Raw genomic sequence first — 22,808 nt, 5'->3', positions numbered from 1 at the left:
GCAGCCCACAGCGCTGTGTGAAATGACCAGAGGTGCTCATTACGCTGACGATGGAAAGGGGAATTCCCTCGTGTCGCCCCAGCATTGCTGCTCAGCACCAGTGCAGCAGCATCACCTGTGTGACCCAGCCTTGTCCCAGAGCATTTCCTCCCGAGGAAACGAGTGACCAAGAGACATACGAGGGTGGAAGGTGCTCGTGAGCAGGATGGGCTGCACGGTAAGTCTGTGATGGGAGCGTGGGCTGGCTCAGCACCGCAGGCTGGGGGTGTCTGTGGTTAAGGGGTACCCCCACACGTGGGACTGCAGCAGTGTGAGGCCAGGAGCGGTGACAGGCTGGGAGAGGGACATCCCAAATCCAGCACTAGGGGCCCTGAGCCAGGTGAGGGTGACCTACAAACTGGGTCTCTGCAGGGTGCCAGACCGGGGCTGGCTATGGGTAAGGCGATGTGGGGCCCCAGTGACAATTCCACAGGGCGCTCTGGTAAATACCCTCCCACCCGCCCAAAAAAAAAAAAAAAAAAAAATGCTCCTTGGACCGCACAGGGGGGTTGCAGGTAGGATTTATCGCAGCAGTCCCAGCTCCGAAGATGCTTTCCCAAAGGTGGGCATCCCCCCTGCGGCATCCCCCGGCCGGAGCCGGGCCGGGAGGAAGGCTGAGGCGGTGCTGCCCCCGCGCGGCAGCCGGCGGTACGGCACAGCACAGCGCGCTGGGGACAGCCGGGCCGCAGGGGCGCAGGCCCCCCAAAACCCCCTGGCTCTCCCTCCACCTCACGGCTCGGGGACCCCCATCGCCTCCGGCCGGTGCAGAGAGCATAGAGGAAGGGGAAGGGGGATCTGGTTCGTCTGTGCGGTGGCAAATGTGCCCCCACCTTGTCCTTTACGTGAGGAAACCCCAAAACGCAGAGGTTCGGGACCTGCCCGAAGCCAGCCGTGAGCGGGACGGGCAGGGGGAGGTCTGACCCACCAGGCAGCCCAGGAGGTGGCCACGGCCTCATTCTGCTTCATTGCAGGAGTCCACGTCCTCAGCCTCCTCCAGGTCCGTGATGCCTGCGGCGGAGCGCGCCATGGCCCTCATCCAGCGCCGTTTCAGCTCCTCGGTGTCGGCCACAAAGGTGTAGAGCTGCCGGGATTGTGCCAGCTGGAAGAGGTGGCGGGAGTGCTCCTGCGGCAGGTCCCTCACCTCGTAGCCCAGCAGCGGGATGGAGGCGTGGGCTCGGATGTCCTGCCAAGAGCAGAGACGGCGGTGAGAGGCAGGGGATGGGCACACCGGGATGTCCCTCGCAGGTGGTGCTGAGCTGGGCCTTACCTGGGGGGCCGCGTAGATGTACAGCACGAGGGGATCATCCTGTGGGATCACGAACCAGCCCCGCATGCCCCCCTTGCCGTTCTTGTCCAACAGCTGCAGGGAACTGCACAGCAAACTCCTGCCTGATACCTCTGCAGCTCCCTTCTGTCAAAAAACCCCCCCAAAATCCCTAAATAGCCAGTGCGGGAAGCAGAAAGGGCGTGAAGGTCCTTTCTTAGGGAATTCACCGCCTGCTCCACAAAACCCCCCAAACCAGGGGCAGGTGAGGGGTGGTCCTGCCTGTGAGGGTCCCGCTGAGATCCTGTAGCGGGGGGAGCCCTGGATGCCCAGTCCTGGGCTCAGAGCAGGAGGGAGGGCGCTCAGCTCATCCACCAGCCCCGCAGTTAGCAGGGACCCTCCAAGTGCTGCAGGAGCGACTCCCACCCCTCCCGCTGCAGGCGCGCAGCCAGGCTGTGCCAGCGAGGCTGGGGACCAGGGTGGGTGGCAGAGCTCAGAGGGACAGGGACAGGGGAGTAGGGCCCAGGGAGGGTGGGCAGAGAGGGGCAGCGCTCACCTCCAGGATGCCTTTGTGCTTCCCCTCCCGGTCCTCAAGCATCAAGTGGCCCGTCAGGAAGACGTAACACTCCTGGCACACGCGGTTCAGGCGGTTCCCATCATACTGTAGCTCGGCCTTGTAGTCAGAGCAGCGAGCGCACACCACCTACAACCACCAGACAGGGACACTGGTGAGACTGGCGCAGGGCTGGGGGATCCCAGAGACAACTCCAGGAGGAGCCAAGGGGCAGGAGCAACCCTGAGCCCGGGGAAAGGGGTCCAAGGTGTAGGAGAGGTGAGCTCCTGCCCCAGCAGCACCTGAGCGGGCCAGGAGGGAGGGAAGAGGGGGAGACGAGGCAGCTCACGTATCCACAAGCTCGACAGTGGTGTCTCCGGCGCATGATAGCATTGAAGGGCTCCTTGCAGCGCATGCACATGGTCACCAGGTTGTCTCGCACCCACTGTGGAGCTCGGCGGCCCAGCTCCTCTGTCTGGGGGTGGGAGACTGCATTGCTGGGCCTGCTAGCCACGGGCCAGGAGGCTTTAGCCCCTCTGCTCTCACCCCTTCCTCTCCTCAGTCCTTCTCCCCACCCGCAGCCTCCCTCCAGCTCTGTTGGTGGGCTCTGCTGAGCTGCTGTGCAGAGGGGGTGCTGGAGGCAGACAAGGCACGAGGAGGGCAGGAGGGTTACCTTCAACGCGGGGGTGCCCGCCTCCAGCCCAGGTACTGCTGTCTTAAAGGTCTCAGTCCTCTTCTCCTTCCTGTCAATGGCATCTTGGAAGGCCTAGAGGGGAAGACAGGGCTGGAGGGGCAGTTGTGGGGGCTGCCCCTGACACAGGACATCCAGCTGGGGTGAGTAAGGTGTGCCGCCTCTCCCAGCGCTCGGTGGTACCTTGATCCAGGCGTTCATCTCCTCTTCAGACCTGGGTACAAAGAGGGAGGTGGATAAGCCGTTGTCCCTCCTCCTTGAGGGTCTGCAGAACCCTCCCCCCTCACCCTTACCTGGCTTGGAGCTCCAGCGTCCGCTGCTTTCCCGAGACCAGGAAGGTGTGAGGGAACTGTGTGTCATTCAGCTCCTGCACCTGAGAGAGACCGAAGAAAGGATGTGGAGCAACTGAACCCACCTCCAGCACACAGGGACCCTCCTTCATGATGCGGGGGACAGGGACTTCCCTCAGGCACAAGCCCTTCAGTCCCTTCAATCCCACAAGCACAAGATTTCGCTGCTATTTAAGAAGATCAGCGTATAGCAGCCAGCCCTCCTCACCCACAAAGCCACCCCCGGCTCCAGCCCCTCCCTCCTTTCCGAGGAAGCGCAGGGCAGCAGCCACATCACACCCAGAGCAGGGCGCGTTTTGGAGAAGCCGCGGCCTGGGGGAAGCACAAAGACAAGGTGCCTGTCTGACCTTCATGCCATCCACGTTGATGCGGAGGTGGACCTGGAACTCAGCGCCCACCTGGATGACCTTGGGCACGCAGTACAGCAGCATGTTGTTGAACTGGGCAGGGAGGGGAAGAGGGTTGGTTGGTGCTCAGGGCTGGGGGCTTCCCTGGGACCTAGGACCCCCACCCCCCTGGGGCTGAGCAGGCCCTTGGGAAGAATCCAGCCTACCGAGTGACTGCTCCTGCCCCAGCCCTCTCCCCCCCGCAGAGGCAGAGCACTCTGGGAGCGTGGCAGACCCCCAGGGATCAGCATGTTCCCAACCACGTCCCGTACAGGGTGCCCTGCACCCAGGGGATGTCATCCCCCAGCTCTGAATTCATCCCCTCTGTGCAGGGATGACCCAGCGACACCCCGTCCAGGCTGCGCTGCCCCTCTCCCCATTCCCATCTTATCTGCCCCCTGCCCCTTTCCCTGGGCATCCCAGCTCCCACCAGGAACAGGTACTTCTCCGATGTGCTGTTGTTGCGGGTGGAGATTTTTTGGATCGGCCCCTCCTTGATCAGCTCGTTGGAGGGATCCACAATGTCATCCTCGAGGCCCAGCCGCTGGTAGACCACCCAGAGGTTCTGCAGCTGTTCCTGAGGGAGGCAGAGGGACCTGTCCGTGTGGGGAGCTGAGCAGCCACAACCCTGGGTCCCCTCCATCCCCGCCTCCCAGGCCAGCTGCTGAGTACTGGGAGAGGTGGCACAGCACTCTCACCCCAGACTGATCTTCGAGAGCAGCTCCCAGCCTCAAACAGCCGGTCACATCCTGGCTGATATTGCAGACATGACTTTCCCAGGGTGATGGGGTCAGTCATCAAGAACAGAATCCAGCCTCTTCTGCTGAACCCACAGTGCTCCTGTCCTGCTCAGGGCATGGCTGTGTCCACTGAGTCGCACAGCAATGAGGCCACGAGGAAATCCGGCAAACCACTGTGCCACGAGCCACAAGACACTGCCAGCTGGGATAGGCACTCACCATCTCGGCGATAGCTGCGTTTGAGTGCTTGGCCACCATAAAAACCATCTCCAGGGCCTCTGCAACAAGAAGAGAAAGAGGGTGGAGGTTAAACACTTGCTAGGGAGCTGTGGAAGACAGCCCCTGGGTCTCTCCCTGGGGGGGGAGGCCCGCCTGTGGTGGCTGCTGTCCTCCCCTGGACACAGCCTCAACGGCCCTGGAACGCAGCACAAGCCCCTGGGTCCAGCCAGACTGGGCGGTGGGCTACAGTCGGGCCCCCGGACCCAGAAATCCAGTTCGTTTACCACTCCATCCCAGCAGGACTGGGAGCCTGTTATCTGTAGGGGTCTGATGGCCCCCCGGCCCCTGCAGGTCTCCCTGGGGGATGCTCTGGAGGGACTGTCCTTGTCCTGAAACACCACCCACCCACCCTGCTGGCTTCCACAGACCCCGAAAGGGCAGATTAACCCCCTTCCCTGCTAGAAAAGGGTCAGACTGTGAGGTTTATCCAAGGGCACGGGGCAGCTGGTGAGAGAATCCAGGTATCCCAATGCCCACGTGCAACGTCAGGGGCTGTTATTTCCCCTGTGAACCCACTGTCCCAACCCCCACAGCGGGGAGAGCCAGACGGAGCCCTTACTCTCTGCATCATCCCGGTCTGGGGATTTGGGTGGGAGTTTTCGGACATATTCTTTCAGCAGGAGTTCGTAGCGTGGGATCCTCTGCACAGGTTCCAGCATGTGGTGCTGCAGCGTTAGATTAGCACAGACCTTCCTCTTCTGGGGAGAGCCACCGCAGACGGAGAGAGAAACAGTGACCAAGGCAGCTCCCACCCCCCGCTGCTTCCCCCCTGCAAGCAGATTTTGGGGAGCACTGCTGCGGTCCCCCACCCTGCCACGGCCCGTTACCTGGATGTCAGCAATGAGCTCCTGGAAGGGTGGCGATTTTTCTGACCAGACAGTGATGAGCTCCACGGCCTTGTCGAAGTTCTTCATGTATTCACCGTACATCTTGAGGAACGGCGCAAGTTTCTGGATCACATCCCCAATCCGAGGGTTGCAGCTCCTGCAGGATGGAACCACAGACCGCCAGCTTCCTCAGTCCGGCGGGGCAGGCAGACAGCGAGGGATAAAGCGAAGGGACGGCTTGTGCACGGTGGAGGACAGAGGTTTTTAGCGTTGTGACCCGCTGTGTCCCCCTACAACTTCCTGCTCTCCAGAACGGGAATGTCTCCAGCTTGCAGCCAGCCTGGGCACACCCCTAAACCACCTGAAATGTCACCCCCCTTTTCAGAAATACCCTGCTCTCGGCTGGAGTGTTTTAAGGAAGTGCTTTTCAGCACAAGGGCACTTGGAGCTGAGATCTGGTCCTGGTAGGAGACCAAATTCATCACTGCTCCTCCACCCTGGCAAAGCCACCCAGGCATCCTGCCCTCCCCTTCCGCAGCTCACCAGTCCTCCATGCGCTTCTGCAGCTCCGGCAGGAAGAACTTGGCGTGGAACTGGTAGATGGAGGAGATGTTGGAGAAGATCATTTTCACCACCTCCTCTGGGACTGTCTTCCCATTTTTGGCTTCTTTCATGAGCTCCGCATAGAATATCTGGAAGAAAGAAGGGGTGAATAAAAAGGGTCAGGAAAACACTTGAGGATCCTCCATTCCCTCTTTGAGACCAGCACATCGCACATCGCCCAGGGAAAAGGCCTGACTCTGAGCAGGAGGGAAATCCCAGGCCTCCAGGGAGAAGCAGGAGGGAAATGGAAGGCTTTGCTGGGACAAAGGTGCTCCCTGGAGCTCTGGGGTATCAGAAAGGCAAAGGCCAGACCCATCTTCTCGCCATGAAGACCAGCAGCCCAACGTGGCTCCTATCTATACAGCTTCATTCCCTTCATATCTTGAGCAAACAGCCCCTGGCTTGTGCGTGCCCTGAACCGAGCCCACACACTGCCACAGGGTGCAAGCCCCACTGCAGAGTGCATGAAAATCGGTGAGTGCGGAGCTACGCTGTGGTACTGCCTGGTCTGTCAGCACAGAGTGGCCGAGCTGTGCTGGTGGGGGCAGACGGCAGCAGGGCTATCGCTTCCCAGGCTTGCGTGGGCCTCTGTGCTCCGCAGCTCACCTGGTCGAGAAGGTGGAGGCGGTTGACGTAAGCCTGCTCTGTCTCCAGCAGCTCCAGAGCTATTTTCTTTTCCTCTGGTTCCTGCAAGGGGAGAAGGGCTCAATTTCATGGGCAGAGACGTGACCCCCACCAGCCTGAGGGGATTCAGCTCTGTTCCCCGCTGTTCACAGACCACAGCCCAGCATCAAACTGGACCCTGCTCCATGTGAGGGCAAGGGAAGGACCTCTACAAGGCATGCAGTGAAAACAAGGGTGAAAACAAAGTCGTTTGGGGGCTGTCAGGAAGCCTGGCTCATGGCCTCCTGGGTCACCCCTTCCTCTCTGCCTGTTTCTCCCAGAGCAATACAGGGATAGAGATCCAGAGGAGCGGTGCAGGGTGAGGTGGGTTAACCCCATGGTCTATAATTGCACCTAGTAATTAAACGCAGTCCTGCAGAAACCTGCCTGCAGATGGCAAAGGCCAGCACAGCCCCAGGGATGCCCTGAGGTGGACCTGGCTGGGCTCACCTGTGCATCTGACCCCCACAACGTAGTTATATCAGAGCTGGAAGAGACAAGGTCTGCTTGGGTCTATCTGACTATGGGGAATTTGTGCCTGAAGCATCAGGGAAGGGGCCACTCCTCTGTCACCACATGCACCAGCCCTTGCAGGGCCAGCAGAGACCTCCAAACCCACCCAGCCCATGTGACTCCCTGCCTGAGCGTGGGCACCCACCAGCCTTGCCTGAGGTGCCTCCAGAGCTCACCTTGCTGCCAGGCGTGAGGCCTGGGTCCTGCTGCCTCCTCCAGTTGTCCTCACTGATCTTCTGTCCGAAAGAACGGAGGCATTTGAAGCTGAGCCCCCGCCGACCCTGCTGCTCCTCCTCCTCCTCATTCTCTTGCTCTGCTTGGTGCCTGGCAGCCATCTGGGAGAAGCTCTGGCTGGCAGGGGATGCTGGAAGCTGCTGAGGCTGGCTGGCTGCAGCAGCAGTCTGGTCGTGCGGAGCCTGCTTCTCCCTCCGGGCAAATTTGCTAGCCCTGCCAGAGAGGAATCGGCATGATCAGCTCACCCATTCCCCCAGCACAGCCTGAGCCACCCAGCTCAGAGCCACCATCCTCAAGCAAAGACAACAGGCACAGCAGCATCCCAGCACCGATGCTGCTTTGCTCCGCTACAACCCCGCTGATACAGACCGGGGTCCCACAGCCCACGCATCCTCCAAGGGGCCAGGATCCAGCCTCTCTTCTCCCAGTGCCTCATGTTGATGTGGTCAGTCCCCGTCCTGCTCTAGAAAAGCACGACTCTGCCATTTATCCCACCCACAGCTATTTGCTTTCCGGAGCACAGCCCTACCCTTTGCGGTGCTGGCACGGCTCTGGCTTTCTGCCTGCTGCCACCGTGGAGCAAAAATGGGGAGCCAGCAGCCTTGGGCATGAAGCTTTAAAAGCCAAAGAGCCAAGAGGTGTCAGCCAAGAGGAAGGCTTGCATAGGTGGTTTTGCAGAGCGGTAGTTTATTGGCAGTTTTCTCTCTTCCCTTTTCTGGCAAAGACAAGGAAAACAGGTCCAGAGCAGGCGTGGGGAAGATGCCACACAGGGCGCAGGCTGTGAAGATGACAGCGAGTGGTCTGTCATCTGAGCTGGTGTCTGTGGTAAATTGCTCTGGGCAGAAACTGGAAAGACAACCACTGGTGGCCTGCAGACAGGCGTGGGATGAAGAGGAGGGGAAAAACGGGACGAAACTGGCCATAAAACTGCGAAGTTGAGGACAGGAGATGACTTGAGGGGCAGACACTCCTCTGAAGAGGGATGCAGGTCCATCCCCACACTGATAAGCACACATCTGTGAGCTCAGGAGTGCACCCACAGCCACGCACACGTCCCCTCCCGTCCATGGGGCTGGCATAACCCTCCGTGACACAGAGGCTTTTCTGTCTCTCCCAGTGCCTCCCAGATCTGTGGCAGCCTAAGCACACAGCTGAGATCCAACAGGGAACTTCTCCCTTTCTATTTGCACTGACTTGGGCTAAACTGTTTTCTGTTCCAGGCTCTCCAGCTTCCTCTGAAAGTTCTACGTTACTTTTATTTCCTCTAAATCAAACACACACTTCATGGTAAACAACAAACATGCTGCAGCAGGGAAATGGAGCCAGATCAAATGCTGCAAACAGTTCCAACACAACAACATCACTGGCCAAATTTCAACTGTGGGACCATAGGGACAACCATGGTCCAGAGCACAAAGCCCAGGGCAAAGGATGCAGCAGAGATGCAGGCAAAGCTCCTGGAGCAGAAGGAAATCTTGTGGCTGACCATCTTTAGGAAGTGCTGCAAAACTCATCTGCCTAACCACCCAGCCTCATTAAAGCTCACTAAGAGCACCTCACTGACCCAAGGAAAGGCAAGATTTGGTACCCCGATTCAACCGATGGGGAAACTGAGGCATGGACCACGATAACTTGCCCCAAGCCTCAGAATTATTTCCCACACCAGGGGCCAGGCAGATCCCCTTGCTCTGACCCTGGCACCTAACTCTTTCCTCCCTAGGATCCACATCACTGCAAACAACTAGACAGTCCGAGGCTGGTGCCTGAGGCTTGGATCCTCCCAGATGCTCAAGCAGTTAATTCCCAGGGAAGAGCCCTGCCTACATACTTGCAAACCAAAATCTTTTTGTCCACAGCAAAAGGAGAAAAAGCGTTCGCCAGCCAGGCTGACTGCAAAGGTGCCGAGCGTGGAGGCAACCAGCATGCCACGACCCAACCCTAAGCCAGGCACAGAAACCTCCAGCTAAGTCAGTCACAGCCTGCTGAGGTTTTCACACTTCTGTTCACCGCCTGCAGCAGGGGGAAGACGCTGGGGCAGATCCAGGTGCTAAAGAAGAGCAAACCACCGCCTAGCAAACCGCTTCTCCACAGCCTCCAAACCACCTCTGTGGTTTGTTCCTTCCAAAACCCATGCCATGCGGAGCCCTAACGCACCCACAGCACCCAGGACCCTCCCTCCTTACCACTGCCCTTCAAACATAGCTGCCAGGTTCAACACGCTCCGGTGATTATCGGCCTTTTCCTCCATGGCACCGGCTGGGAGAGGGTCCTGGGTGTGAAGGAGCTGCAGGGGCAGGTGCCGATGGCTGTGGCTCCCTTCTTCTCTCTGCTTCGAGGTGTTTCTGGCACCCAGGATATTGTTTGGGGATGAGGGCTTGCACAAGGCAAAGACCATCCGCTGTCCTTTCTGTGGCAGGAGAGCTCGGCTCTGGGTTGGCCTCAAGGGAAGAGGAAAGAGGAAGCGCAGCAGGTTGCAAGTAGGAGAAACGCTGAGAAAACGCGCGGAGTTTGTTCATTTGGAGGGACCTTGCCGTGTGCCCCAAAGCGGCGGCAGAGCCGAGCCCAGAGCGGCAGCGGGAACGGTGCAAGGGCCCAAGCTGGGCAGGAGGCCTGGGGAAGAGCCCGGGGACAGGGGAGCTGCAGCCCCCCGTGCTCCGCGCCCCGGGAGCCCACACGGGCTGTGTGCGGGTCCTGCTGCCCGGAGGGGCTGGGGGGGAGGGAGGGAAGGGGCGAGGGGTGTGCTAGTGCCACAGGCCCCACGGCCACCCCCAGCTGCCAGCCCTCACCTCACGGGCAGCCCCCCACTGCCAGCCCCCCACTGCCAGCCCCCCACTGCCAGCCCCCCACTGCCAGCCCCCCACTGCCAGCCCCTCACTGCCAGCCCCCCACTGCCAGACCCCCACTGCCAGACCCCCACTGCCAGCGCCCCACTGCCAGACCCCCACAGCCAGCGCCCCACTGCCAGACCCCCACAGCCAGCCCCCCACTGCCAGACCCCACTGCCAGACCCCCACTGCCAGACCCCCACTGCCAGACCCCCACAGCCAACCCCCCACAGCCAGACCCCCACAGCCAGACCCCCACTGCCAGACCCCCACTGCCAGACCCCCACTGCCAGACCCCCACTGCCAGACCCCCCACAGCCAGACCCCCACAGCCAGACCCCCACTGCCAGACCCCCACAGCCAGCCCCCCACAGCCAGACCCCCACTGCCAGACCCCCACAGCCAGCCCCTCACTGCCAGCCCCCCACAGCCAGCCCCCCACAGCCAGACCCCCACTGCCAGACCCCCACTGCCAGACCCCCACTGCCAGACCCCACAGCCAGCCCCTCACTGCCAGCCCCCCACAGCCAGCCCCCCACAGCCAGACCCCCACTGCCAGACCCCCACTGCCAGACCCCCACTGCCAGACCCCACAGCCAGCCCCCCACTGCCAGCCCCTCACTGCCAGACCCCCACTGCCAGACCCCACAGCCAGCCCCCCACTGCCAGCCCCTCACTGCCAGACCCCCACTGCCAGACCCCACAGCCAGCCCCCCACTGCCAGCCCCTCACTGCCAGACCCCCACTGCCAGACCCCACAGCCAGCCCCCCACTGCCAGCCCCTCACTGCCAGACCCCCACTGCCAGACCCCACAGCCAGCCCCCCACTGCCAGCCCCTCACTGCCAGACCCCCACAGCCAGCGCCCCACTGCCAGACCCCACAGCCAGACCCCCACTGCCAGACCCCCACTGCCAGACCCCCACAGCCAGACCCCCACTGCCAGACCCCCACTGCCAGACCCCCACAGCCAACCCCCCACAGCCAGACCCCCACAGCCAGCCCCTCACTGCCAGACCCCCACTGCCAGCCCCCCACTGCCAGACCCCCACAGCCAGACCCCCACTGCCAGCCCCTCACGGCCCTGCTGCTGCAGCCCACCCTCTGAGGAGACCCCACAGCGGAACAGGCACAGGGCATGGCCCCACCTCGCCACATCCCGCCCGGTGCCCAAGCCTCGCTGCCTCCTCCCTTCCCCGCCGCAGCCCTCGCCCGGCCGCGCTGCCCCTGTCACGGCCTGTCATGGCCGCGCCGTCCCCTCCCTCACACCGTGGCTCCATCCCCCCTCCCGCCATGGTTCCGCCCGCGCTCCCCCCCACCCCTCAGGCAATGGTTCCGCCCGGCGCGGTGACGTCAGACGCAGCACGAGCTAGCGCATGCGCAGTGGCGGCGGCGGGGGCGGCTATGGCGGCGGCGGCGCCGCTGCCCCCGGTGGCCCTGGCGCCCCCTGGCGGTGGCGTGGGGCGGGCGGCGGCGGGCCCGGGGGGCGCTGCCCGGGCTGAGGGTGCCGAGGGGCTGTTCGTGGTGCTGGGAGCGGGGCTCGCCGCCGCCAGCCACCCGCTGCTCTACGTCAAGCTGCTCGTCCAGGTCCGGGGCCGCGGGGGGGGGGGCGGGGTACGCGAACCCCATCTGTAACGGCGGGCCGGGACCCCACTATAACGGGAGGTGTTGGGCTCCTATATAGACCCCCTATGGGGACCTCCATGCACTAGGGATTGCCATATATACCCTCCCCCCCATATAACAGGGGACCCCCTGAGCAATGGGAGCACCTATAGAATGGGGGAGCCCCCTGTGTCACGGGGGATGAGGCCCCACTGTATAACGGGGGTCGCTGTGTAACGGGAAGGTGAGGGCAGCTGTAGAATGGGGAAGCCTGTATAATCGGAGGACGAGGATACCTTTATAATGGGGACTCCTTATATAGCAGGGAATAGGAACCCCTATAGAATGAAGGGACGAGGACCCCTATACAGTGGGGTCTCCTTTACAGTGGGGGCATTGGGACCCCCTCCTGACAGGGGATGGGGACCCCAAGTGCTGGGGGGACCCCATAAAAACAGGGGGGATGAGGCTACCCCCTGCAATGGGGGGTTCTGTATAAGGAGGGATGGGAACCCCCAGTATAATGGGTATTCTGAATGTCTCTAGTAGGGACCCCAAAAACGGGGGGGCTGAGGACACCCTGTACCCTAGGGAGCCTGTGGCATGGGACCCCAGTTGATTGGGGGGTGATGGGGGGAACGTGGCCCTTTGGCAGCTCACGGATGCTGGGCTCGAGGCAGTGTGGCCCAGGGGCTTCGGGAATGCCGGGACGGGGACCTGCTCATGGGATTTCTCTTCTAGGTTGGACATGAGCCACTACCTCCAACCGTTGGAAGAAACGTCCTGGGAAGGAAAGTCCTGTACCTGCCCGGCTTCTTCACCTACGGTGAGTGAACGTCCCTTCCCTCCTGCTCAGGGTCCTGCCCAAAACCGGGGCTGGGAGCTGCCGACCTCCAGCAGCACTCCCACCCCGCCTTGGGATCGTCCTGAGGCTGCGGCGAGACATAAACCATCACACCTAGTTGTAAGGCCATCAGATTTACCTACCTGTTGTTGGGGACAAGGAGGTGGCAGCCCTGGCGTTGGTGCTGCATCCCCTTTCCCGTGGCACACGTTACTCTGGGTTTACACCCTAGCGGAGAGGGTGGCGGGGGTTTAGGTTTGGTGGTGGAGGGTTCTGTGTGGGTTGGAGATAGCAAAGCGTCTTCCTTCTCTAAAACAGCCCTGCAATAACCTGGCTCCCTGCCCTGCTCAGTTGTGTTGTAGATGGAGCCCTAAAGGAACAGAAATACCAAGAAAAGGGAAGGTCTATTTAGAAAGAAAAAAAAAAAAAAAGTACTATTTTTCTTTCTTTGCAGGTAGAGCAGCACAGGAGAGGCAGGTGAATACTCTGCGACCTTGGGGGTTGCTCTCACAGCGGCTTTGCTGTGGGGAAGGGGAGTACACAGTCCCGAAAGCCGAGTGTTGGGCTGGTCCCAGTGCCCGTGGGGTGGGGGCAGCCAGTGCAGGAGCGGTAGGAAAGCACTGCAAACCTGTCCTGGGACACCGGGGGAAGGAAACGCGCCGGTGCTGCCCTTTAGAAGAGGCATTTTCCCAATAGGTTGAGAGCGTTGGGTGATGGAGATGTGCAGAGCCTTCCTGGCTTCACTTGGGACAGCAGAAGATGGGGGCCAGGAGTAGTGAGTAGCTACAAGCATGTAGTGGGTTGTGTTCCACCTTGTTGTATCAGGGAGAAATTGGATCTGTTGGCTGTTTTCCTGCCTGGAGACCTAAGGAAGTTTGCCTGGGAGAAGGTGGTGGGGCAGGAGCTGAACTGGGGTTGGAGAGATCCATATTAAGCCTGAATCCGACCCCTGGGGTGGAGGGAGGAGGTGACACCACACAACACATGGGAAGGTCCCTCCCTACCCTGGTTCAGTCCAGACTGCCTCGTAGCCCTTTCAGGTGAGCAAACCAGCCAAAAGACGAGTAGCAGCCCAAAATATCGGAGCTATCCTTCCCGATTAGACAGATACAACAGGGAACACTGAAGGATTCTTTGCATCCTATGTGAAGTTTATTTATCGCTGTTATAATAAATCACTTTGGTGGGGCCCGCAGCGCGGCTGCCGTGCCACGCTGAGCTCCAGCGTGGTTTTGGTTGAACGCTGGAGGTGTTTGGGGTGCTGGAGGTGTTTGGGGTGCTTTCTGTGAGCCGGCCAGTTCCCAGCTGACGGCAGCCTGGTGTTTTCTTACCCAGCCAGACACATTGTGGAAGTGGATGGGAAAAGAGGCCTCTTCCGTGGTCTTACTCCTCGCCTCATCTCAAGCACTTTATCAACCATCACCAGGGGGAGCGTGAAGAAGGTAAAGGTCGGCTTCTCTCTCCATAAATCAGCTTGCTGGGTCAGCCGGTGTTACCGCAGGGAGCCAGGGAGTCTGCATGTGCCTATGCCCAGCCACAACTGCACGTGGAGGGCTAAAGCACCCATCCCTTTCCATCTCCTAAGGGCCTGGAATAATCCTTAGGACAGGAGAACAGTGCCCATATCCCCAAAAGCTGGGGTTTTTTTTGAACAAGTTTGATTTAATTTGAACAACCACTTGCTTTTTATCACTTGTAAGCAGTTTCATGACCCCTCCTTTCCTGTTTTACTTTCCATCCTTCTCGTATGTTCCTTCTTGCCTGTTTCTCTTCTCCTCCCATCTAGAGCGCAACTGCTCTTGGTTTCCTCCTGTCCTCAGACACTGAGGGTTTGTGGATCAGCATCTCCATCCGTTTTGACCATATATTTCTTCTCTCTCCGCTCAGGCCTTTCCACTGGAAGACATGGAGCATGTTTCTAACAAGGACGATGTGAAGACCTCCCTTAGGAAAGTGGTGAAGGAGGTGAGAGGTGGATGTTGCACATTGAGTGACCAGGGAGACAGCCTTGGGGATGTGCCTGGAGAGCAAAGGAAGCTTAAACCGTGGGCTGCGGGTGAAGTTATTTGAAGAGAAACTGTAGGTGAAAAGGCTGTGGTATTCAGTAGCTACTCTGTGTCCAGCTATAAAATATTTTGTTGGAACAGAGGTTTATTCAAGAACAGATTTCAAAAGAGGGACCTGAAATGGGTTTCACCACGCTAAGAGAAAGGGCCTGATCTGTGCCGGTGGAGCAGCACAGCTCCTTGTACAGGTGTGATTTTTCCTTTCCTTCCCAGACATCTCACGAGATGATGATGCAGTGCGTGTCCCGGGTTGTCTCGCACCCGCTGCACGGTGAGTCCTGTCCCTCTGCCTGGCAGCCCTCTCCAGGCTCAGGATCACCCCGAAACCTTGTTGACTTGACGCGCTTCTCTCACAAACGGCTTCGTACGAAACCGCAGAGCGGACGCAGGTCTGAGCCCTTGCTTAGGGAGGCAGATGCTTGGGTTGGCCTTCAGGGACTAACCCAGCTGAGCAGTGAGGTGCGCTCTTCCCATTCATCCGCGAGCTTGTCCTAGAGATCCCACTGGGGTTAGGGCCAGAGATCCTTCCCATCACACAGCCAGGGGGAGGGCACTGGTTTCTGATGGGTCTTGCAACACTGAGGACCGCTGAGAGGAACTGGTGGTGATGTGAGCAGAGGGAAGGGAGGGCAGAAGGGTCAGGGTGCATTGTCCTTCACATCCATTGCAACCCAAACTGGATTTGTTGGTCAGCCCCTGTGTTTCTTTCCTCCTAGTGATCTCTATGCGCTGCATGGTCCAGTTCGTGGGCCGGGAAGTAAAATACAGGTGAGTGGCTGCAGCGCTGAAGGGTTTAGGCACACAGAAGCGGGAGTCCAGGAGTCAGCGGTGCCAGGTGCTCCCTGCAGTGGGGGATGTGGCAACCCAGGAGGTTTGGGAGACAGAAAAGTGAATCTGGGCTGTGGTTAGAGGGTGGGTGACGGGACATGGTGGGGCTGGGCTCTGTCCCCAGCCTCCCTGTGTTTTGGCTTGTGTTCATGGGGATTTTGGTGCTGTAACTCACCTCTGCTGATAACATGGTGACTCTCCTGCCTTTTTGCTTTAGGTGTTAATAGAAAGGGAAGTCAGCAGAGAGGCAGACTAGGTGATAGAAAGTGCTGCTGCAGCCCTGCTAGTCTGCAAGATTTTCTCCAAACCTTTTCCAGTAATACCTGCCTCTCTGCAGGGCAAAACTACACGTGCAGCCATGTGAAAGCATGCTGGACACGATTGCAACTAACCAACAACAGCCAGTGCGAGTTCCCAGAGGCAGGACAGGGTTCTTGGGCTGAGAATCAGCCTAATCAAAGCATATTACGTGCCGTGGCTGTGGCATGTGTATCCGCTCATGCAAAGCCAAGCAGAGTTCTAGCTTCAGCATTTAACCAGTTATCAGCAAGTTGTGTTGTCCCAGGTGTTCCTGCAGCCTGGCAGAGTGCAGACACAATGCTCCGTGGGTTGAGAAGCAGCAGCAGAGCAGAGCTGCCCGCTGCATTGCTGGCTGGTGGCTGCAGAACGCATGCAAAGCTGCGCAGGACAGAGATGGAGCAACCCCGGCACACTTACAGCTCTTCTCCTTTCTTGGCAGCGGTGTGTTCAGCGCCATTGGCAGGATATTTAAGGAAGAAGGGATCCTGGGATTCTTTGTGTACGTGAGTTTGTTTAAATACTTTCTCCCGTAGTCCGATGGCTCTCCTGGCTGCCCTGCCCACCTCAGAGTCGCACTGAGCTCCCCCATCTGAAACCTTGTCTGACCACAGGACTCTCTCATCGCTCCCAGAGCGCAGATTAAATCTGTGCCTTTGACAGCGCTCCAGTTTGACCATTAAGGTGGCCCCAGATCTTATCTTCAATCAAACCTGCAGAGCCCAGAGAAAACCCCGTGTTTTTTCTTACCTTTCATTTTCCCTTGACGCTTCTTTGTGTTTCAGTGAAGGGCCATTTAAAGCATTTGTTTGTGCAACAGGCACCAAGATCAAGTGCAACAATGAGACCCCTTGTTGAAATCAAAGCCAGGGCCTGGATAAGAAGCGCATTCCTCTGAGGAGCACCGCGGGTGCTTGTAATGAGCAGGTGGTTCGTGCCAGCAGCAGGTTTGCCTGTGAGGAGGGAGCGTGATGCTGCCCGGGTCAGCGGCATTGCTGCCTGGGCCAGGAGGAGCCAAACCCCCTTTCCAGCTCTTAGGAAGTGTGGTGAAGCGACATGGTGTTGCTGAAGTGGAAGTCTAGCAGACATGTTTCTGCTTGAACCCTTAACGCTTCTTCCTTTTCTTTCACTTATATGTATAAAAGCAGAGCCAGCTGCTGCCTCTGCTCCCGGTGGGGAGATAACTCACTTGGTGACGTCGATAACAGTAAAGGCAGCTCTGAAACGTCAGGAGGGGTTTTCAGGCCTGATGCCTTTGGCTCTGCAGTCACAAAATTTGGGCCTCCAGATGAAACATACCTGCAGCAGGAAGAGGCAAGCAGTTGCAGGGGGTCTCACCCCCTCCTTCCCCCAGGGGAAAAGGCAAGGGGTCTGCAGAGACCCCATCAGTTGAGTGTTACTGCATCTTCCTTTCGCAGCCCACAGCTTCTCTGCCGAGCTGTGCAGCCCCGAGCCTCCTCCATTAAATACAGGTTCCTCTGGGATGTTCCTTGTACACGGGGCATGGCCGGAGCAGGCTGCCCGGCAGCCCTCCCTCTCCTCCACCTCCCGAGGAAGTTAAGTGAAGGGAGCCGCCACATTCCCTTCCATCCACATAAAATAAACACTGTCGGTAGCCTAATTAAACTTAATAGTTCACATGAAAGGCTTTAACACAACCCAGAATGTCTCAGGAGGGCTCTGAAGTTATACGTGCTCTGCCACCCCGCTAGGAAATCGCACTGCTGCGAAGGGAACACAAAATGCATCTGTAGGACCAAACCGCTGCTGTTCCGCTCTCAGCCCTCCAAACCCAGTCCCAGCACATCCACTCCCTTAAAATCATTGTGGTGCGCTTGTTGCTCGTGGCCTTGGAACCTCTGCGCAGCAGGAACAGCGGCACACGCTCACCCTGGGCGTGTGCCTGGCTAGAGGTAAAGACTTTGCAGGGGATGGGTTTATTGCTTCCCCACGTATCTGCAGCGGTCCTCTGCCTGCCAGCAGGCCAGGAAGGTGCTCCCTGGGCCCTGAAGCTGCTGCGTGCCGTCGGCTCAAAGATGCCTCGTCCCAGCTCCCCAGCGCTGGGTTTCTCCTGCTGGGTTGCATCACCATACATCACGCAGGCTTTCTCATCTGCCTGCTGCCATTTCAGCTTTTAATGACTTGTCATTTTCTAAAAATACTCCTAGTCCAGATCTCCTTGGACATCTCGCCAGGCGTGGGAGTTGTAGCACAAATGAATTCGGGTTTTTTTTAGTCCCTTTCTGCAGCTCACTCAGACTCTTGGTCTCCAGGCATCTCATAAGCTCAGGCCCAGCATCCATTGTAACTTCGATGATGGAGGAGGGGGAGGGGTGGGATCCTTATTGCAAATCAAACAAACAAGCCAGTGTATCAACAGATAAGTAGGGTTTTACTTGCGTGGCTTCCATGGCCCAGCCCTCTGTTTCTGGACTTTATTACGCCCCTGTTGTATCTCCAGCAGCTCAGGAGTCTGCCTCAGACTTGACTTTGAGTTAGAGAGAGGATTGTTTTTTTAAAGGCTGACTGCAAAGCAGACCAGAGCTTTGATTTCTTTGTGTATTGCATCTTTTAAGCCAGCAGATCTTCTATTGAAGACTTCTGCTGTGCCTAGCCCCGCAAGACCTACATCTCCAGAGCTGCTGGGACCTCAACAGTACACAGGTTGTCTCCAAAAAGTATTAACCCTGACTCCAAGCAAGTGAAGCTGGCTGGATGGGAGCACGCAGTCCCAGAAACAAAACTGGTCCCCTGCTCTAAAGGGGCAGCATCATGTTTGGGAAGCAACGAGTGACTCAGGCCCTGGCGTGCTCAGAGGTTGTTCTTCCCAGCCCAGCAAGCACTCGTGTGGCTCTTAACAGGCTCACTTTCACAACTGTCTGAGCACATCTGCTGGTGAAACAGGTTTAACGCACACCCGGATCCTTTTGCACAGCCAGAGGAGGAGGCCCTGTGCTCGATGCCTGCACTGGTGCAGCAGATGCTGCTGAAGCACTGACAAACCGGAGGAACCCTCAGAAATGTTTTCTTGATGTTTTGGTGCCATTAGCTGCAGAAGCTGGGGGTGCTTGTGCTGCTGGGAGGTGCTTGTGCATGGATGAGAGGCATAAACCAAAGCAGCTGCGCTCCCAGGTGGCAGCAGGGACTGGGAAAAATGGAGGGGCTGAAGTGCTGCCCCCAGTTAGTCCCAGTTTGCAGTAGAACGGGTTTTGCAGGAACAACACCCCTCATTTTAATTTCTAGGAGAGAGATTCCACAAAGAGATGAGCTGCTCATTCTGCATCCAGAAGAGCATCTGCAAGATGTGCTTAATGGCACCACTTCATCAGCGTCCTGCTTGGGTTTCAGAGCAGGAGTTGGACCAAGGAGGAATTTGGGGTAGAACAAGGGGACTTGGCAGAGCCGTGCCCAAACGGCAGATCCAAGCTTCTTACTCCAGACCGTCCCTGGCCGCACACGTAGAACCGTTGTGAAGGCTGGGAGAGCCCTGCCCTCCAATCTCCCCTTCTCCCTTTCATTTCCTTCCAAAAGCAAAGATGTGTTTTGGGGGAGCGGGGTTCCTCTGCGCTGGTGGAGGGAGGGTGGGCACCTCAGGAAGCATCGCTGGGATCATTCTCCACCTCACACCCTCTTTTTGCCATTGCAGCGGTTTGGTCCCTCACATCCTGGGGGATGTCATCTTCCTCTGGTGCTGCAACCTCTTGGCTCACTTCATCAACACCTACGCGGTGGATGATAACGTGAGTGGAAGCGCCTGATGGGGGCCCCATACCAAGCACCTGCAGTTGGGAGGAGTCTATAGGAAGCAGGAGCTAATGTAATACAGAAAGGACACTGGGCTTTAGATAAAGCCCCATGAAGGTGCTAAAGATGCTGTGTCTGCTCAGGGCTGTGTTTCAACTGCAGTTTAGGGGATCAGTTTTGATAGCAGAAGTCTTCCCCGATTCTCAGCTGGGATGCAGTGCTGCTGCTGTTGCTTTCTGCCTTGTTCCCCTGCCCCACGCCCTCTGTCTCGGGCGCGGAGGGATGCCACGTGAGAGTGACAGCCTGGTGTCATCTGCCTCCTCCACAAATCCCTTTGGTTTCTCCTTTCAGTTCAGCCAGGCATCGGTGATCCGGAGCTACACAAAATTCGTGATGGGGGTACGTAGGCAACTGCTGTTTCTCCCCTTCCTGTCACCTGTGGGGTGAGAGCTCACGGTCGGGGGGCAAAGGCTGGTTTGTACTTGATATCCAAATGACAAACCTTTGCTAGCATGCAAGCTGGAAATAGCTTTGACACGGTGAACATTAGACAGGCTACCAGTTTTCTGTGCTTTCAGATCGCTGTGAGCATGCTGACGTACCCGTTCCTTCTCGTGGGAGATCTCATGGCAGTGAACAACTGTGGGTACGTCCGTCACACGGAGATCTGAGGCTTTCCCCTCCTTTCTTCCAGTCCCTTGTCTGAATCCTCTGCTAACGATCGCAAAGCTTTCATACGGAACCCTAAACTATATGGCACCTTGCAGAGCTGGCTCGTTCCCTGTCCCAGGTTGCTTATAATTTTAGATCAGAGGGCACAGACAAGAGCAGTGTAAAAGCTCAAGCGGAGAGAAATAGGGAGAGTGGTGGTGGTGCGGTCTGATCCAAACTAGACCGGAGGCAGAAGGCGTCAAAGGGACCGCGCTGGCTCTGGGGGTGGCACGAGGGAAAGCAAAGCCGTTAACGTCGTGGTGGGTGCAGGCAGGAGCAGGAGCAAGCTTGCTTTCCCAGTCCCACCGCCGCAGGAATTCTGCATTCACGCTTACGGGACGGGGACTGGATCCAAGCCGCTGCTACTAGTATTTTCTTGATATCTGTTGGCTTTTGAAGGTGTAGATACAGCATCTAGTCCTGCACTCTTAACGTATCCAGGTAACGCTCCTTGTTTGTACACTCCAGGGGTAATTAAATTACATGATCTGTTGCATTGTAAATAACGAGCTGGTCATTTGGCCTTCAGCCCAGCGTGGACACCGTTTCCGTGTCCTTGCTTACACTTAACTGCTGCTCTTGTGTTACCCGTCTGGATAACGTGAGATCTGTACAGACCGTCTCAGCTATTTCTTGTTGCCACACAGGCTGCGCGCTGGCCTCCCGCCCTATGCTCCTGCGTTTCCATCCTGGATCCATTGCTGGAGGTATCTCAGTGCTCAGGTGAGGGGGTGGGGCACACACGGGGCTTTGGGCTCCCTCTGCTCCTTCCCGGGGTCTCCAGCACTGCCCAGAAAGTGCTTGTGCTGCATCCTCGATGCGCTTTGTAACCTACTTCAATCCTTCCAGTTCTGCACTGGTACCAGGCATGGAAGTACTGGTCTGCCCGTTACATGCCCGGAACTTGCTGTGTGCAAAACTTGTAACCAAGACATTGCACACAGCAAAGCGAGGTGGCTCTGCCCGTCGCCATCGGTCAGCCCTGGGGGGAGTACCCAGCGCCCACGGGGCTGAACCCCTTTCTGCTCTGTAGCAGCCCAGGGTGCTGAGGCCCTGCGGCCGGCACAAGCTGGTCCCTGTTAAACCAGCTGCGGTCCCCTGGCCGGGTCTGGGCACGGCTGCCCTGACCCTGTGCTCTCTCCTCCTCAGGGGCAGCTGTTCCGTGGCTCCAGCCTGCTCTTCCGCAGAGCGCCCGTGCCAGCCGCCTGCTTCCCCATCGACTGACTCCTCGGCAGGGAGAGGCGATCGACTTGGACTTCTCAAAGAAACCCTAAGCTTGTTCCGATAGATTTCTGTTTTTTTTCTTTTTGATCCAAAGTCTGTGGTGCCAGAGCAAGACACCTCCTCTCCAGCAAGGCCAGCAACGAGTTGGCTTCTGGACATCTGGCTTCAGGCTCCAGCTGGACCAAAGCTCCATCCTCACGGCTGTCTCAACCGGGACACGTAGCAGAGAAAGCAGGAGGGCATTGTCTTGTCTCTTTGGTCCAGGCTGTAGCTCCGGAGTCACTGGGAAAGTCCAGGAAACCAGAAAATGCCGAGGTACTGAAGGAGCCAGCCCTGAGGTGCAGGGACAAAAGCCCGAGCTGAGAAGCAGCTGGAGATCCGAGGTCGCCTTGCTGGGAGTGCTGTGGCAGGTGGCTCATCCTGGGCGAGATCAACCTTATTTAATATTTTGAGGGTACCAGAACACCAGGGAGGGTTCAGCCTCCCACGGGCACGAAAGGGAAATTACAGTTATCAAAACACAAAAGGGAATCAGAGTCCCACTACAAAGAGCAGCGCAGTCCCAAAGAGACGGGTATGGGCTCGGTGTGGAGAGCGCACGCGGGGAGGGCTGCGCGCTGCGCCAGCTGCTCCGTGAAGGCTTTTTGCTGCGGGACAGGCTGCGTTGAGGATACACCCGACGGAGCTGCTGGGTGTAACCTGGACGGGCAGCCCCTACGCGTTTCTCAGGGGAGATGGGTCCTGGGTTCGACTGGCGTGACTGCATCGCACGAGCCTCACCATGAACCTGCCGGGCTCCTTCCGAACCCCGGCGTCGCTGCTTCACCGACGGACACGGAGCCGCGCGTGGCAGCGTCCTGATGATAACAGCTACACCCCGAAGGGTTCGACTTGCAGGAGGGGCACTCGGTCCGTTGCTGTCTGGAATAAACGAGCTGGCCAGAGGCTTGTAAGACATCGGGGTGAAGGGCTCCTGGTGCACACAGGAGCACGGCTCAGCGCAGCAGAGCTCACTGGTGGCAGCGGGACAGGATTTACTCTCAGCTGCCCAGATGAGACTTTTTTTTTGCACCGGTCTGTGCTGTCACAGCAGCCAGACAGATTTCCTGTTTTGGTTCCCCCACGAAGCAGTTTTGCACAGAGGTTGCTGCACTCTCTGGGAAGAGGTTTTGCGGTCCTTGAGCAGGTTCCCGTGTGCTGCCGGAGCAGCAGCTGGGGTCACATCTCATCCTGGTCCTCTGGGGACCCCAGCCTGCCATCGCCCAGGGGTTTTCCTCCATCAGAGAGGTTTGATCTGCACCTCCCAGCCAGGGCTGGCAGGATGGTGCTGGAACATTCTGGGACTGGCAGTCCCCACCCAGCTCCCTTCAGTGTGGTGAAGTTGGTCCCGTTTGTCCTCCCTTCCTCCTATACAGTTTAAGTTACAGTAACAGAAGTTAAATAATGCATGGCCCTGTTCCCTACCACCAGAGATTATTTCAAAGAAGGTTTAACTATGCTCCAAAATACAGCTGTAAAACAAC

General features: G+C 58.2%; 2 protein-coding genes across 8 annotated transcripts; one reads left to right on the top strand and one right to left on the bottom strand.

Annotated features, from left to right (window-relative positions):
* Nucleotides 1-544: 544 nt before the first annotated feature.
* FGD2 (FYVE, RhoGEF and PH domain containing 2) lies at nucleotides 545-11,241 on the bottom strand. 6 transcript variants are annotated; one of them, XM_055728281.1, is made up of 17 exons: nucleotides 11,115-11,241; nucleotides 9,326-9,631; nucleotides 7,085-7,355; nucleotides 6,339-6,419; nucleotides 5,673-5,821; nucleotides 5,130-5,286; nucleotides 4,862-5,000; nucleotides 4,243-4,301; nucleotides 3,714-3,860; nucleotides 3,245-3,337; nucleotides 2,841-2,920; nucleotides 2,731-2,761; nucleotides 2,530-2,622; nucleotides 2,206-2,331; nucleotides 1,860-2,006; nucleotides 1,307-1,450; nucleotides 545-1,222 (listed from the first exon to the last, which is right to left on the bottom strand). In XM_055728281.1, the coding sequence occupies exons 2-17, from the start codon at nucleotides 9,535-9,537 to the stop codon at nucleotides 992-994; spliced, it is 2,160 nt and encodes a 719-aa protein (XP_055584256.1). In that variant the 5' UTR covers nucleotides 9,538-9,631; nucleotides 11,115-11,241; the 3' UTR covers nucleotides 545-991. The 6 variants fall into 6 exon arrangements, 4 of the variants coding, with proteins under 4 accessions (XP_055584256.1, XP_055584255.1, XP_055584258.1 ...); XM_055728280.1 differs by having other exon boundaries at nucleotides 9,326-9,580; XM_055728283.1 differs by having other exon boundaries at nucleotides 545-1,138; nucleotides 9,326-9,580.
* A 104-nt stretch (nucleotides 11,242-11,345) lies between these two features.
* Nucleotides 11,346-22,808, top strand: MTCH1 (mitochondrial carrier 1). Of its 2 annotated transcripts, none has more exons than XM_055728041.1 (12): nucleotides 11,346-11,553; nucleotides 12,313-12,397; nucleotides 13,751-13,857; nucleotides 14,303-14,380; nucleotides 14,695-14,752; nucleotides 15,198-15,249; nucleotides 16,049-16,108; nucleotides 19,253-19,346; nucleotides 19,702-19,749; nucleotides 19,929-19,996; nucleotides 20,709-20,784; nucleotides 21,211-22,808. In XM_055728041.1, the coding sequence occupies exons 1-12, from the start codon at nucleotides 11,371-11,373 to the stop codon at nucleotides 21,283-21,285; spliced, it is 984 nt and encodes a 327-aa protein (XP_055584016.1). In that variant the 5' UTR covers nucleotides 11,346-11,370; the 3' UTR covers nucleotides 21,286-22,808. The 2 variants fall into 2 exon arrangements, with proteins under 2 accessions (XP_055584016.1, XP_055584015.1); XM_055728040.1 differs by having other exon boundaries at nucleotides 15,875-16,108.

Source organism: Falco cherrug, chromosome 16 (genome assembly GCF_023634085.1).
Source record: "Falco cherrug isolate bFalChe1 chromosome 16, bFalChe1.pri, whole genome shotgun sequence".
NCBI classification, from domain to species: domain Eukaryota; kingdom Metazoa; phylum Chordata; class Aves; order Falconiformes; family Falconidae; genus Falco; species Falco cherrug.
Note: the sequence above shows the minus strand (reverse complement) of the source record. Positions and strands in the feature narration are given on the sequence as shown.

Bases quoted from the DNA above. Each gene is read 5' to 3' on its own strand.
- MTCH1 (XM_055728040.1), top strand. From the start codon at position 11,371: ATGGCGGCGGCGGCGCCGCTGCCCCCGGTGGCCCTGGCGCCCCCTGGC. The intron at 15,250-15,874 runs GTGAGTGGCTGC...GTGTTGTCCCAG, and splicing joins GGCCGGGAAGTAAAATACAG to GTGTTCCTGCAGCCTGGCAG. The intron at 19,997-20,708 runs GTACGTCCGTCA...GTTGCCACACAG, and splicing joins ATGGCAGTGAACAACTGTGG to GCTGCGCGCTGGCCTCCCGC.
- FGD2 (XM_055728281.1), bottom strand. From the start codon at position 9,537: ATGGTCTTTGCCTTGTGCAAGCCCTCATCCCCAAACAATATCCTGGGT. The intron at 4,302-4,861 runs GTAAGGGCTCCG...TTCTTGTTGCAG, and splicing joins AGACCGGGATGATGCAGAGA to AGGCCCTGGAGATGGTTTTT. The intron at 2,332-2,529 runs GTAACCCTCCTG...TCCCACCCCCAG, and splicing joins CGGGCACCCCCGCGTTGAAG to ACAGAGGAGCTGGGCCGCCG.